This window comes from Chamaea fasciata, unplaced genomic scaffold (assembly GCF_029207755.1).
Source record: "Chamaea fasciata isolate MVZ Bird 193981 ecotype frontalis unplaced genomic scaffold, bChaFas1.0.hap1 SCAF_3, whole genome shotgun sequence".
NCBI classification, from domain to species: Eukaryota; Metazoa; Chordata; class Aves; order Passeriformes; family Sylviidae; genus Chamaea; species Chamaea fasciata.
This window is the reverse complement of record NW_027094088.1, coordinates 8,157,756-8,172,900: the sequence shown is the minus strand read 5'-3', so window position 1 is coordinate 8,172,900 and position 15,145 is coordinate 8,157,756. Positions and strand designations below refer to the sequence as shown.

The 15,145-nt window shown below is 47.6% G+C and overlaps 1 protein-coding gene across 1 annotated transcript; it reads right to left on the bottom strand.

Moving 5' to 3' along the window:
- Positions 1-430: 430 nt before the first annotated feature.
- LRRN4 (leucine rich repeat neuronal 4) lies at positions 431-9,644 on the bottom strand. Its single transcript, XM_066177860.1, has 5 exons — positions 9,148-9,644; positions 6,989-7,703; positions 5,632-5,836; positions 4,378-4,515; positions 431-3,294 (listed from the first exon to the last, which is right to left on the bottom strand). Exons 2-5 carry the CDS (start codon positions 7,665-7,667, stop codon positions 1,677-1,679), a joined length of 2,640 nt encoding a protein of 879 aa, XP_066033957.1. The 5' UTR covers positions 7,668-7,703; positions 9,148-9,644; the 3' UTR covers positions 431-1,676.
- Between the last annotated feature and the right edge of the window lie 5,501 nt (positions 9,645-15,145).

The following is a 15,145-nucleotide window of genomic DNA, read 5'->3' as shown; positions in this document are numbered from 1 at the left end:
ATAAAAACCTAGGTCCAAACAGCAAAAAGTCTGAAATGTGAAAATAAGAGATTTTCAAAGTGAAAGGTGACACCATCCCGTCTTTTTCATTTGCATTTCAATTCTATTGAGTTTGAGTCATGGGGCTCAGCCAAACTTGGGACAGACGTGGCAGGAATCTGTATCTGTCCAGTGATGGTGTCATTCCCAGTGCAGGGCTGGGGAGAGGACAGATTTCCAGGAAAGGAGTGTAAGCCCATAGTGGTGAGAAGGCACAAGCCTCCTTCTGCCACGTACAAAATGAAAGCTTTCGGGACATCAGAGAACAGAAATCTACCATAATAAACACATTTCTTTACTACATGCTGAAAGTTCATTTCAAAGCAACAAAAGGAGTTAATTTCTCAGGCTTAACGTTGTAGATGGCAAAGACAACACCAGGACCCATGTCTTTAATAAAAAATCAGAACATAGCTCTGTGGCTTTTATTTCTGTAATACTGAAAGCATTAAAAACCCCAAAGGAATAGAACAGAGACTCTTTGCAGCACTTTCCCTTCAGAGTTCAGGGGGTTTTATGCAGAGTGTCTGTACAGCAGCAGGAACAGGCAGCTCCTGGAACTGAAACCTATGGGGAAATATCAGACTGGGACATCTCTTTGGATTCTAGTGGCAAGCTCAAACTTGGGATTGTCAGCATCTCTTACTAGTACTGCACAGAAATTGGCACCCAAGAGTTCGTTTGAAAGGTGTCTGCAGAACTGACTGCTGCTAGTGCAGGGGATTTGGGTTTCCCAAGTCTCAGCAGTACATGCATTAAATTGCTTCCTTACTTGGCTTTTTGCCTCTGTATGAGGTAAATCATGAGCTGCTAAATCTGTACGTGGGACGGATGATTGGGAACATGCTCTTTGCTTAAAATCCACTGGGAAGCAAATGTCAACGTGCTCCCCTTCCCCCTTCTGTGGGTCATTGCTGTACTGCAAACCCCCCACTGCCTGTGAGCTTGTTTTGGGGAAGCTCTTGGGAGGCTTAGCTGTGGATAGCCTCATAAAAAGTCAGAACAACACAATTACTCCTGCCCTAAGGACCTGCACAATCTGTGACTGCAATTAAATGTCATGTTTCTTTTTCCTGGACTGAAGTTAGGTTGATCATCTGCATCCACTGCATTTACTTAGAGGAGTTAGATCTGTTCAGCACCTTGTCACTGAGCCCACTCACTCCTTTCAGCTCTACTCTCTTTATGGATAATACCTGTAAAAAACGGAACCCCCAGCTTTGCTCTGGGAGTGAAAGCAGAGTGTGTCTTGCTCAGCTTAATGCACCTTGAATTGCAGCTCTCATCTGACTATGCTCATGAGAGATACTGGAGGCAGACAGCTGGCCAGGCAGCCTCTCACTGTGAAATTTATGCTATTCTATTTGTAGGTGATTACAAAAACAACTTTTCAAGGTTAGTGTCTAGGCTTGCTGCAGCTTAGCACAGGAACAGGAGTCCAAAGACTTTTTTCTGGTTGACTACCTTCATTATTAGTTTTTCTCCTTTTTTTTGGTGGTTTTCTCTCCTTTAGAAATGTCAGGGTTATGGAATCTGATGGTTCATAGCTTTGATGAAGGACATTCTCAGAGTCTCACAAAAACACACCAAGGTGATTGAGACAGTAAACTTTGAATGCAAAGAACAATCACCCAGAGCTAATTAGTGGTTTGTACTTTTAAGGGGTAATCAAATGCTGGGTTCTTGTAGGAGACTAAGTGTGTACCATACTGCTCACTCTGAGGCTTTTTACATGCCTTACACAGGCATACAGACAAAATAATTGTGGTAATGAGAAAGAGTCCACTTGCTGCAGACAGACCAGCAAAAACATACTTGTAGCTGGGTTTTGTTTTAAAGCTGGTACACGAATTACCTGGAATTTCCTGGCCTGTTGTCTGACTTGACCCTGCTTTGTTGGAGGCAGTCACACAGATCTGGTAAGTGGTGAATGGTAGCAGGTTATACAGGGTGTACTGCCTGGCCGTGGGGTAGATGTTGTCCATGACAAAATTCCTGTCCTCATCGTCTTGGGCACGAAGCATCAGCTCATAGCTGTGAACAACAGAATATGGGGCACACCAGCGTATCTGGGCAGAGCTGTCAGTGATTTCAATCACCTCCCTGAGCCTGGGTGGGTCTGGAATCTCATCTTCCCTCGACGTGCCAGGACACGAACATTTGGATACGTTCTGGAGTTCCCTGCACGGCTTCTGCAGGTGCCTGCAAGGATTGTAGTCACAGGCAGTGTGGGCAGTTTGCTCCGGGGTTTCCTTTGCTTGTTCGTCGTAGTCGTAGTCATCAGTGTAATGCGGTGGTGGTGTGGTGGGTGCAGGCTCCGAGTGGGCACTGCTCCTGCTGGAGTTGGGCTGAGGGGGGCTCGTCTGGGGGGCACCTGCCCTGGCATGGGTGGCAAAGGAGAGAATGTGATGGTTGGTGGTGTGGGGGACTCCTGTTCCTCCAGTGGAAGAGTCACTGGTGGTCTGGTTGAATGGCCCTTCCTGGGGGAATGTTGTGGCTGTTGCACTGAGCCCTTTCTGTAGCTGCTCTGTTCCAGCTGGATTTGTGGAGCTGTGATCTGACAACTCAGCAAAGAGCTCTTGGAGAAAAACTGGGAAGGACGTTACAGATGCCAAGGAAGGGGGATTGCTTGTGGATTTAGAAACTGCCTCCTCCTCGTGGGAGGAACCGTTAGCCTTTGTTAGGATCGGCTCGGTTGGGTTGGATGCTGCCGTGGTCATCACATTCCTCGGGATTAGGGAACTGGTATAAGTGTCTTTGCTTAATGTTGGGTTGGATGCTGCTGTACTCCTTGCATCCCTCTGGACTGGGGAGCTGGTATAGGTGTCTTTGGTTAGTATTGGGCTGGATGCTGCTGTGCTCCTTGCATCCCTCTGGACTGGGGAGCTGGTATAGGTGTCTTTGGTTAGTATTGGGCTGGATGCTGCTGTGCTCCTTGCATCACTCTGGATTAGGGAGCTGGTATAGGTGTCTTTGGTTAACATTGGGCTGGATGCTGTCGTGCTCATCACATCCCTCTGGATTAGGGAGTTGGTGTGAGTCAAATCTTTGGTCAGCAGAGCCGAGTCTGTTGTTCCTACTGCAGAGGCATCATCACTGGTGAAGTTGAAAGCATCATGATCAGGAAGGGCTGTGTTTGAAATGCCCAGTGTAAAGTTGCTCTGTGACTGGCATTTTTCATAGAGCTCCAGCAGTGGAAAAGATGTCGGAGGTCTGCCTGAATCTTCCTGCGATGTGCAAAAAGTCTCCCAAGCCCTGCAGAGGGAAACCAGAATAGTCAAGGTCCATAAGAACATCACAGGTTTCTGGAAGGTGCTTGGATTGGAATAGGTCAAACAGTCTTTATGTTACTGAGAATGTGAAAACTAGACCAAAGCTAGATTGTCTTAACAATAGTCCAGGCAGCTTTTCCACAGCACTGACTGTGGAATTTACCTGAAACTGGCTTTTTGGTTTTGTAAGGTGCAGGGATATCTTTTGGCCGAGGGGAAGTGTCCTTTGGAACAACAATGGCTGTGAACTTTAGCAAAGGGCATCGGTATTCAAGGCAACTTTTCCTAAAGAGACTTTAATGCCACAGTAACAGGGGAACACATGCAGAGGGATGTAACAGGATTCCCAGGATTCTTAATCCATCTGGTTTAGGCAGCTGGAGGTGGGCTGACACGGGACTTTTAAATGACTAAGATCGAATTCTTGATTTACTCAGACACTAATGTTTTGGTAAAGAATGCAACTGCTAAACCCGTCCCGATGAAAAACTATCTAATTTCAACAATCTACTTCCCTGCTCTCTGAGAGATTTGATGACAAATCTTCCTGGTGGCCTTTCAAAAGGAAGAGAGACCATTTATATGCAAATATTTCTTTTAACTGCAGCTTATTGTAATTAGTCTGTAAAACCGTAGGGGAGCATGAAAACAATAGGTGAGAAATGGTGCTATTTGCAAGGGGTTTTGTTAGCTGCTGGTGGTGATGTAAGCTTTGCGAATAGCAAGGTTAGGAGAAAATAGTTTGTTAAACATCTTAAGTTTTCCAGTTTCTGCTCCCAGGCCTGGCAAATCAGGACAGCTCATTTTCTATCTGCAGCTAATAGTGAAATATGATCCAAAACAGAAAGAAAATATTATCACCTTAAAGTAGAATCTACAGCTAATAACGCTTTATGCTTTGTCCCTTAAAGAGACATTATTTTGCACTTTTACCTCTTGTGGAAGGGAAGAACGCACAAAGAATTTGAATAACTTAGTGAATGGTGGTGAATGTCTGGTCCCCAAAGGACTTGCACACTGATGTTGTGTCTGAAGAGCATTGCTTGATCTCCTTGAGCTCACTTACTTCTGCAGAACAACTTCCTTGGGCTTGGACAGCAGCCAGGAAAGCTGGCAGTTGCACAGCAGAGGATTCCCATACAAGCTGATGATGATGCCGTCTGATGAATTGGTTTTCCAAGGATTAAAGGAACTCAGGTTACAGCTACAAGAAGACAAATGCAATAATTAAAAACGTCTGAGCTACCTTCCAACGACTGGAGTGTGCTTAGGATCCCTTACCCTTAGCGTGTGTAAGGCACAAAGCCATATTCCCAGTTCCCTTGGTAGAAACCAGTTATTAGACCCACCATCCTGCACTCTGTATGCTCAGAAGATGCTCTCTTTTTTCTAGGACTTTAACTGCAGTTCCTTTATGTTTGGGCATGATTTTTAGCACTTAGAACCGGTATTCCTGCAAGTGTTGGAAACTGCTGTGTAAATTCAGTAGGGCAATCAAGGAGGGATGGAATCCATAGGGGTTTTGCTTGGTATGGGTTTATTTCCCTGAAACTGGTTTCTAGGCACAGCCAGTGCTCTAGTGTTTGTTTTCTGATATATCTATATCTGGGTCTCTACTATAAAAATGTTTCAAAGTGCTCTCCAGATTTTTTTCCTTTATGCTGCCTGCTCAGTGTGCACTTCACCTGCTCTTATTTCGATAAATCACTTTTGGACTTTGTTCCTCTTAGTATTTCAGGTATGTGACAAACCAAGAGGTGCTGCCCCTAGAATGAGGACTAAAACATTGCTTTTACTAGTGCTGAACAAGGGACTATTTTAAACTCTCACAGTAGAAGTAGGAGGGACAGGATTTTTGTCTGCTTCTCAGATGCAGGTTTTAGGGAGCTGTCAGCATTCATCCTTGCAGAGCAGGGAACCCTCAGTGACCTGCTTCTCCTCTGATGGGATATTGCCATTGTAGGTGTTGGAAGCCTGGTCTGTGTCACAGGTGGGATTCAGTGGATCTGTGCTCATCTAAACAGTGCTGGGTGAATTCATCCATTGGACAGGAAGATAAGGCAGAGAAGTGGGAACACAATGGATACAACCTCAAGTAAACAATTAATTGTGCTGTGAGTCCCATGCTGCCTCTTTGGGCTCTATCAGCTCTATCAGGCCAGATCACAGGTCTTACAAGGCAAAGACAGCAAGCCCACACCTCCTTCCTAAATCTGATAACAAACTGTTCAAGTCAGCTCCCAGGCACCACAGCACCGTGAGGCAAAAACAGCATTATGTGAGTGCTTTACGTGAGGAAGGACAAAAAAACCCAACTCACTTCTGGAATGAGAGATGGCTCAGATGAGGAGTGTGGTCAAACATCTCTGTCTGCACCAAACCCAGGGAAGGGGAATCCTGACAGTGCAGCTCTCGGAGACCACGCAGAGACTTTAAGAAGTCGCTATCAAGGCTCCTTAACCGTGGCATGTTTGTCAGGTGAAGTGATCTGAGGTTGGCCAAGTCTCTGGCCCACTCTGGTTGAACTGAAAGAGAAAAATATTTACACCTATTGCCTAAACAGAGCATTCCTGTGGATTTCTGCCCAGAAAAAGCGTTTGTATTCATAGGTATAAAGTATCTGTCACCTTCTGCAACTACTCTTTTTGAGAAAGGAACACAACAGAAGTCAATACACCAGTGCATAAACACTCATGCAGCTGCATTTTTCTAATAGTCCCTGCAGTTCAGGCTGTTACAGGGCAGAGGAAAAGAGGGGAGAAAAGGACAACAAAGCTGATAAGAGATATGGAATAGATTTCTTGTTGGGTGAGATTAAACGAACAAGGAAAGTGGTCTACAAGGTCCTGACTGGTGCAAGAAAGGCAAATCATTATTTCTCCTAGCACAGGAAAAAGAGCCAAGAGGCTCGAAAAAGAAAGAATAGGTCTTGTACAAAGGGCCTTTCCATCCCATGACTCAGTAGGGTAACTCACTACCACATGGAGGATTAGGCAAATTCATGGAGGAAATTTGGTGGTGCAGCTGTTTAATATGAGTTGAAGTGAAATCTCTAGCTTGAGGAGCCCCTAATGCCCTGACCCTGCCCCAGGCTGAGAGCAGCTGGGCAAGGCACCTCACATCTGTGTGTCTCAGCACCTCAGGTACAAACTGAGGCTGGCAGGGGAGGCCGGCAAAAGGAAAAAAGCCTCCTCGGAGTGGATCGCTCGGGGCAGGATTGTCTCCCCCCCTCAGCGGAAGTATTCTGCCGGCTGTGGATGGCACAAAAAGCCTCTCTGTGCTACTTCAATGCCGCGCTAAAAGCTGTGGGGACAAAGAAAGATTTCAACAGCCTGTCTGGAAAGAGAAACTAATTTCCTCATGTGCTTCCCAAAACTAATCCCGGGGCTGACAGGGGGATGACTGTCAGTAGCAGACAGTGGGATTAGGATGGCGGTGGGTGACTACACTAGGACAAATTGTCCTGTCTCGTGGTGTTTGGTCTCTGCCCTTCCTTTGGGAGGCTCGTCTGCATGAGAGTGCCTTGCAGGCTTGGACCAGCTGTTTGCAGCCTTCAGTGTGAGGTGTTCCTCCTGCACTCCAGCCTCAGACAGGATGGGAACTACTGTCCCAGCAAGGCTTCTGTTCCCCTGGCCTGACCAAGCCCCGTGTTTACAGTGGGAAATTCAGAAACTTACTTTTCTCAAAAAAGGTCCTACTCAGATCGAGCACACTGATGGAGTTTCCAGGCCTGTTCATGACCTCACTGGGATCTGTGCTGGTGGCAAAAGCGGAGTCTCTAATTCCTCTGCTCTCATCCTGCCCAAGCAGTGTTGAAGAGAGGTTCAAAACTTGCAGCTGAGGATAGCAGGAAAAAGCCAGGGGCTGGATTTCAATCAGTGGATTTCCAGCCAAAGACAACCACCTCAGGTGAGGCAGAGCAGAGCCGTGGCAGGATGGCACAGATGTCAGCTTATTAAAACTCAAGTCCAGCCTGAGGAGACTGCTGAGGGCTTCAGATCCCCACCTCACTGACCACAGGTGGTTGTGCCTCAGTGAGAGGACACGCAGCAGAGGGAGGTTTGCTATCTCTGTGCCATTCACCTCTTCCAAGAGGTTATTGCTGAGATCCAAGGTCTCCAGGGCCTCTGGAAGGCAGACAGGGAAAGTTGTCAGGTTGCTGTTGGTCAGCTGCAGGGTGATCCAGGTCCTGTTCTTCAGGTCCTCACAGGACATGCTGGTGAGATTAACGTTCTCCCAAGTGTCTTCCTGAGTCAGCTGGAAAAAGGTGGTGACATCCCTGGATGCTGCTCTGCTCACCAGGCCGTGTGCTGTGGTCTCCAGCAGCAGAGGGAGGATGAGCAAGGCTGACAACATCCTTCTCCGAGGTGCTTGCCGTTGCAAGATCTGTTTCTTTTTTTATTTCAGGGAGAGGAAAACAAAACATCGACATTTAGAACTCCAGGCATCTACAAACTATTCAAAAGAAAAGCAGTTTATAAGCTCTTTCCTATTATATCCAGACAGCAATAAGTGATAATTAATAGCTCTGCTGTAATTAAGCCTAAGTAAACATGAATCCTTGGGGACAGAAGTATCATGCAGCCTTAGCCTAAGTGTGCCTACAGTCGTACATGCAAGAAGCTTGAACCAAGTTGTATCCCACGCCAAGACCCTCGGTGCCAGCAGGTTGTCCTGCACAGGGTCCTGTTTGGCCAGCCTAGTGGGAAGAGTTTTCCCGTGGGGTGATGCCCAAACAAAAGGATCATGTGCCTGTGGCAAGGGACTGTTTTCTGTGTGATTGTACAAAGCAAATGAATGAATCCGAGGACAGAGAAGAGTTCCCAAACTTTAAAGCACAGGACCCCAAACTGAGCCGAGTTGTGTTGGAGTGGGCACGTAAAAGTGTCTTCCTTGTGTTAGGAAGGACTTTTCTTTCCTTAGCAGAGGCTGGAACAGCAAAACCAGGGACTTGTGTGGGCTCTGCCAGGGCAGTTGTGCCCCATTCTGAGGACAGTCACAGAGGGTTTGGGGACACTGAGCAGCTGGCAATGCCCCACAGCCTCTCTGCCAGGCAGCAGCAGGGCTGGGGGCTGCTGTAGATGAGAGCCACAGACAGGCTGCAGAGCTGCTGGGAAAGGGTGCACTGGAAATGCAGCTCCCGAAGCACATTTCAGTGGAAGTGGTCAGAAATTGAGTCTACTCCTGGATCACGGCCCCAAAGGCCTGAGCGCCAAGAAACATGTTATTTAGTGTTACAGCTCCCTCTGTGCTCCCTCCTCCCCCCACCGCTGCTTTGGTCTTTGTAAAAAAAAAAAAAAAAAAGGCCTTAATGGCTTGTGCGAGGTCCCCACAGGTAATCTGTGTCAGAGGAAGGAATTGACCCCAGCCCTAAACTCATGTTTTTCTTACTGAGCTGTCTTTTGTGCTTCCCGCCATCAAAACGATCATTTCTCGTCCAGAAATATATTACACTGTAGGGTGGTAACCGAAGCCCCACGTATTATGAAATATCTCAGACTTATTCCAAAGTTTAATTGCTCCTTGCTGTTCCCTGAATGATGCCAGATCCTGCTCAGACCGTTATCCTTTGCTGCCATCCCAGGTTTGAAGTAGGGACCAGCAAAATAGTATACACGGGACCACCAAAACAGTGTGTTGTGTTTGCTGTGTCCTTTTCGTCAGATGGAACAGTGCAAGAGCCAAGCAGCCTCAGGGCTTCCCGGTCACCGGAGCCGCTGGATCCCCTGCTCTGCAGGACATTGGCAGGGAGAGGATGGGAGGGATTGGGCTGCTGTATTTCGATTTTAGATTTAATCTTAATCCTTGCCTCTAAACCGCATCCGCTTGCACGTACCTGTCCAAAAGTCCCGGTGCCTCGAGCTTCCTCTCAGAGTGGCTCCGACTGCCCGGCCTTGATTTTATACGCTTGGGGTGACTCAGCCGACAGCGTGAAATGCCTCTTTTCTGTTCCCAGCTTTCCCTGCTCCCGGCTCTGCCCACAAGCTCAGGCGAGGTTTGTTCCAGGCTCGCTCCCCCGCATCCAGCTTTGAGAGGGGGCGGCTCCGGGCTGCTTTCCCCGCTCCCTTGGCCCTAGCAGGAGGTGGGTGGGAGGGCTCTTATTTCCCAACACTCAGGCAGGGCTGCTCCTGTCTGTCTTTGTCTAAGCAGAGGGGGGTAAAGGGAAAAGATGTCAATAGTCCCAACTCTCACGTCTTCCACTGAGAAGAGGGGGGGCGCGGAGGGAGAGGAATTGCTGTGCTCCTTTGTTGGCAGGTCAGGATGATGTAAAGCTGAGGCTCTGCCTGCTGACATGAGCTTTGGTCTCTCTTTAGGCGCCAATGAGGGGCTTCAAGTGTTTAAATTTCTCTCCAAGGCTCTTGCTCTTGGGGAGTAAATCCTGCAACAGTTCACGCAGGACAAATTACTTTTCTAAGGAGGCCCTTAGGATATGTCAAAAGTGAAACTCTCACCTGCTCCTCCCGCGGAGAGGAATTCTCTGCCGATGGAGAGGGCGTGGGGCATCTCACTCCCCGTGTGGCAGCCTTGGAAGGCCTCTCCTGGTCCCGCTGTGCGTGGGTTGTGCTCTCCGTTCTGCATCTGTGTACCACATGGCTTGGGAGTATTCCCTTCCTGCTACTTCTCTCATCCTTTGCTGGATAAGTAAAACTGACAACATAAACCGTCTCCCACTGAGGGACCTGCCCTGAGCTGGGCTTTTCAGCTTTCCCACAATTCAAACAATAATTAGGTCGAGAGCAGAGAATTAAGTCAGGGAAATGATCCCAAAAAGGGGTGAGTTGATGGAGATTGTTCCGAAGTAAAAGCAAAAGGGTGGCTGTTCTGTTGCTGCTGTAGGACAATCAAATGTTAAAATTTCCAAGGAGAACAGTAGTCAGTGCTCTTCCTTTATCGGAGCAACAAAACAGATCCCTGACATGAAGGCAGCAACGACCTGTAAACTTCGGTGCTAAAGTGTAGATAAAGGTCATGCTAGCCCAAAAACCTTGAGTCTGCAAGCACACATTACGCAGACCTTATCTATCGACAGCGTGGGTCATAATGTGCGTGGGGAGAGAGCCTTGAAAAACACCAGAACATCCACAGAACAGAGATAGGGGCTTCCAGTAGGACTCCCTGGAGCCATTGCGCTTGCCTTGGAGGCTGGGCGAAGCGCACATGCTGTTCCCCTGTGGAATGGCTCTAGGGCAAGACAAATGGTTTCCTGAACGAGGGGCTAATCCCACCATTGACCCCGCTGGGGCGGGCGGGCCCGGCACGTGCGCACCCGCAGGTACCGTCAGAGCTCTGCACTCGCTGCGGTTCAAAGGGCAAAGTGGAGCAGGTTACAAACATCTCAAGAATTTGGTATAAGAGGAGGAAAGTCCAGCTCCAGAGAGGCCGATGGAAACCCTGCCTTCCCTCTGGCTTCGCAGAGCTGCTGGCTGCGGCGCTCCTCTTTGGGAAGCCGAGGAGTAGGGAGGTGGCCTGGCTTTGCCCTGGGCTATTAAATACTTGTGTTTGCTGCCCTTAGCTCAGTATTTACAGACAGTAATTACTATAGTAATATTACAGTACAGTAAGCACAGTAGTATTTACTACAGTATTTACAGGCGGTGAATTTTCATTGCTTATTTTAGGGTTATTGGTTATCTTACTGATTTTAATATTTTACAAAAATACTCCAGGAAACTCGGTGAGCAAAAAGGTGCCTTAATTTTAATGAGTTCGTCCTTACTGACTTCATTTTGGGGACTGAGTCGAGCAGACTGTCAGACTGGGAAAGCGGCTGCTCGTTTCGGTGAAGATAGAAGGGAGGTGGAGGTTTTGTTTGCCCAGAGGCCCTTGATTTCTGAGTGATACAGAGAACCTGTTGCAAGAGGTGGAGCACCCTTGGAAAATGAGCTGTTATTTTTATTTTCCATCTTTGTTTCTGCTTCTTTGGATGGCCAGTTTTTGTGACAGGTATTGTATCTTCCCAGCTCTTTGTTTAGCTGCAAACTCTCATCATCTGAAATATCTCTGCTATCGTGCTACATCTCAGGTAGCTGCCCAGCTACTGGCAGGTTTCCCAGGGCAGGCAGTAGCCCACATTCACAAGTTTCTTTGAAATATCTGCTAACAGCAGGCAGAGATTTCCCCTTTGTGACTCACTTTGGCTTGTTCTCATGTCGCCTTTTATTCTTTTTTTCCGCTTTTCTGAGAGTTTCGGTGACAACCTGCGGGAGCGTTAGCAAGGGCAGGCCTTCCTGTCAGCCTTTTCACACGGGTGATGCAGAGAGCTCGAGCAGACGCTCCCTCCCCGGGGGCGATTCAGGGCTGCACAAAGCCCCTCTGCCCGCAGGAATTCTCGGGCTGAGCCCTGCATTCCTTAGTGACACCAAGATAAGCAGAGCTGGGGCGAGCAGGAGAAGGTGAGGATGGTACCAGGCTGTAAAGTTTAAGAGGTGAATGTTTCTTACTGGCTGTGTTCCAAGTGATGGTTAAGAATGAAAATATCCTAAAAAAAATCCGGAGAATGGCTTTTAAAGCCAACAAAATAACTATTTCACAGATCTGTCCACAGAGCAAGCACAAGCAAGACATTTTCCCGCAGAGAAAGGGGATAGAATGGAAGAACAGGATTATTTAGCCTGAGGTTTCAGAAAACTGTGGGGTGCATTGTCTCCTAGCGAAGGCTGAAGGCAGCAGTGAAATCTCCTACAGAATCTGATGTAAGAGCAGCAGCAGCCATCTGACATCGGCAGTGCTTTATCCTGACTTGGCTTGGGTTTAATTAAGCACCGTGTACAGAATAGGGTTGCAGCCGAACTGAGGTATAAGTTTCCTAAAGGTTTGTTTTCATCTAGTAACATTCCTGTCCAGGATTTCATCTCTGTATTGCAAAACTTCAGGGCAGACGCCCCTGTCCTGCTTTCACTCATTCTGGGAAACCTCTCCCACATCTGGCACTGTGCAATTAATAATGTGGTTTCCACAACCCACTGAGCCTGTGCTCTTTAACCCTGTGTATAAATAGGTGCGAGTAGCCCACGAGAGCCAAGTGTGGTCAGGGTATTGCACAAATAAGGGAGGGTGTGGAACCCCAGGTGCATTAAGGAGATGTCCGGAGCCCGGCTGGGACGTGCTCGGTGACATGGGGTGAGATGAAAGATGACTCCAAGCTGCGGCTGCTGCAGGTGTCCGGCAGAGCAGGCTGGGGCAGGCCTCCTCTCACATGCTGCCCACCATATCCAGCCTGGAATTATGGAAGTGCAGAAGTGTCCTGGGCCACGTCTTCCCACTCCTACCTCTCCAGGAAGGAGCCTTCCCACTGAAACCTCTCCTGCTTGTAGGAAGAGGAGCTACGGTCACATGCAGCACTCAAAGCAGCTGGATAAAAAGTTTCCTTTCCTACCTACTCCTTACCTATTGTGAAAAAGCCTTGCAAAGTGAGGGGGGCAGGGAGAAGAGACAGCTGAATGACCTAAGGAAATACGGAGAGAGGGCATCAGCAGGGAATCATTCTCTTAAACCTAAAATGGCAAAGGATAGGGCTCACAGCCAGGCGGGATGAGCTGGCAGAACCCCTCCTTGCAAGCCAGCAGAGAAGGATTTAGTCTAAAGGCAGTGACACATGGGGTAAGATTGAAGGAGGGGCAGGAAAGAAAATGGAAATATTTGTTAATTTCTCTGAAATCCCAGTAGAAACAGTTTGAACTGCAAGTGAACGTGCTTGTTTAGCAGTGAGATGAGCCACGCACTCTGCTAATGAGAGCTATGCTCAGAATTCCCGTCTGCATTCCTGTGCTCAGGTCACGTAGGCAAGTGGCAACTATAGGGCCTCCGTGCAGCACTCTGGGACAAGCTCTGCTCTGGGAGTGGCAAGCATGGGCTGTGCTTCCCAGGGAGCAATCCACAGGAGTCTGGCGTTGCTCATTGCCAAATGAGGGGTTTCGTGCTGGCATGGTCAGGATCCTCACGGCAAAGCCTAAGCAGAGACTGATCTGGAAGGCAGTTGTCTGTGGAAGAGGTGCTGGCACTATTATGAGCTCTCCCATGGCACCCTTAGGCAGGCTTTAAATATGGCCAGTGTTTGGACTTGAATGGATCTCACAACATGAGGAAAAACTTGGCTTGTGTCAAGCAGGTGACAAGTGAATAAGTTCTCTACTGAAGGAGAACTGGATGGTCCCTCAGCCTGTGCAAAAAGTGCTGAGGAGAGGGAAGAACAGAGGGCTGGCAAGCACCTTTCCTTTCCTTTCCTTTCCTTTCCTTTCCTTTCCTTTCCTTTCCTTTCCTTTCCTTTCCTTTCCTTTCCTTTCCTTTCCTTTCCTTTCCTTTCCTTTCCTTTCCTTTCCTTTCCTTTCCTTTCCTTTCCTTTCCTTTCCTTTCCTTTCCTTTCCTTTCCTTTCCTTTCCTTTCCTTCAAAATGCAAAGCTGTAGTTTAGACTGCACAAACTGGGAGTGATTTCACAGAAGCCCATTGACAGGGGCTGGGGAAAAGCAGAGCACATGGCATGAAAATCAAGGGTCTCCGTTTCCAGTGATGTTTATGAATTTATGCTGTGGTTCTGCAGCATCCCTTTATGATATGACAACGCCTGTCCCTTGTATTTCCTTAGATACATGAAACCAGTTTCGGTTTGTCCGGTAGATTCATAAATTCTCCCACCTTCACTCTGTCCTTGTTTTACAGGGTGGTGTCAAAGTTCATTCACTTTGGTGGATGTGTGTGGCTCCTTCCAGCAGGCAGAGCTGCTGGCTTCAGATCTGGTTCTTCAGGGACATTCACAGCTCCTCTGGACAACCTGTGCCAAGGCCTTACCACCCTCACAGGGAAGAATTTCTCCCCAGTATCCAAACCAGCCCTGCCCTGTCAGTAGGAAGCCATTCCCCCTAGTGCACTGTGTGCCCTTGGCAAAAGTCCCTCTCCAGCTCTCTCGTAGCCCTTCCAGGGGCTCTACGGTCTCCTGGGAGCCTCCTCTTCTCCAGGCTGAACATCCCCATTTCTCTCAGCAGAGCAGAGGGGCTCTAACCCTCTGAGCACCGCTCTTTGCATTTTGCAGCACACCTGTAAAATCATTTCCACAGGCTTTTCACATTCTCACATCAACAGCTTAGCTCAGTGAGATGTCACAGTGAAAGGGAGTAACAGGGACAGAAAATAGAAACACTCACACTCAGAGGCCTCTTTAATTGTTTTCGACAGTTCCTAAAGCAGGTTTGTCAGCCATGGAAGTAACAACGTTCCCCAAAAGATGAACTTTTTGGATACAGTCTTGCCAAGATGAATGCTCTGCAGCTTCTCTGGCTTTCAGGGTTCCACTTCAGTGGATGAAGGCAGGCAGGGGTTCTACATTTTTGAGCAACTGAGTAATCACTACAGGAGTTTCGATAGCTTAGTCTGCAGGATTTTGGAATGTTTTGTGTTCCTGGGGCAAGTGTTAGACAAGGCATGGAGCTTTAAAATATGTATTTATTCAGCTTTGGTTCTGATAAAGGCTGGGCTCTTTAACAATAGCCAGTTTAACAATGGATGCTGCCTGACTGTAACAGAGAAGAAAATTCTTACATGTCCTGGATGCTTAAACAGATTGCTGCAATTAAAAATGCTGGATTAAAAAAAAAAAAAAAAAAAAAAAAAAAAAAAAAAAAAAAAAAAAAAAAGAGCCAGTATTTAGTAGTTAGTTAGAAGTAGTTTAAAAACAGTGATCTGTACAAAAGGAAAACAAAGATGATTAAATTTTCTCAAAAGCTGATGATGGAGTTGCCATGCTGCATCCAGTGACCTTAGCTTCAATATTGAACAAAAAACTGTCAACAGTCCCAGTCATAGTACAAGACTAACACATACAAAAATTAGTAGCCAGCAA

Excerpts from the sequence above, each read along its gene's own strand:
- LRRN4 (XM_066177860.1), bottom strand. The coding sequence starts at position 7,667 with ATGTTGTCAGCCTTGCTCATCCTCCCTCTGCTGCTGGAGACCACAGCA. Across the intron at positions 5,837-6,988 it reads TAGGACCTTTTTTGAGAAAA|TTCAACCAGAGTGGGCCAGA; the intron begins GTAAGTTTCTGA and ends TTTCTCTTTCAG. Across the intron at positions 4,516-5,631 it reads AGCCATCTCTCATTCCAGAA|CTGTAACCTGAGTTCCTTTA; the intron begins GTGAGTTGGGTT and ends GTCTTCTTGTAG.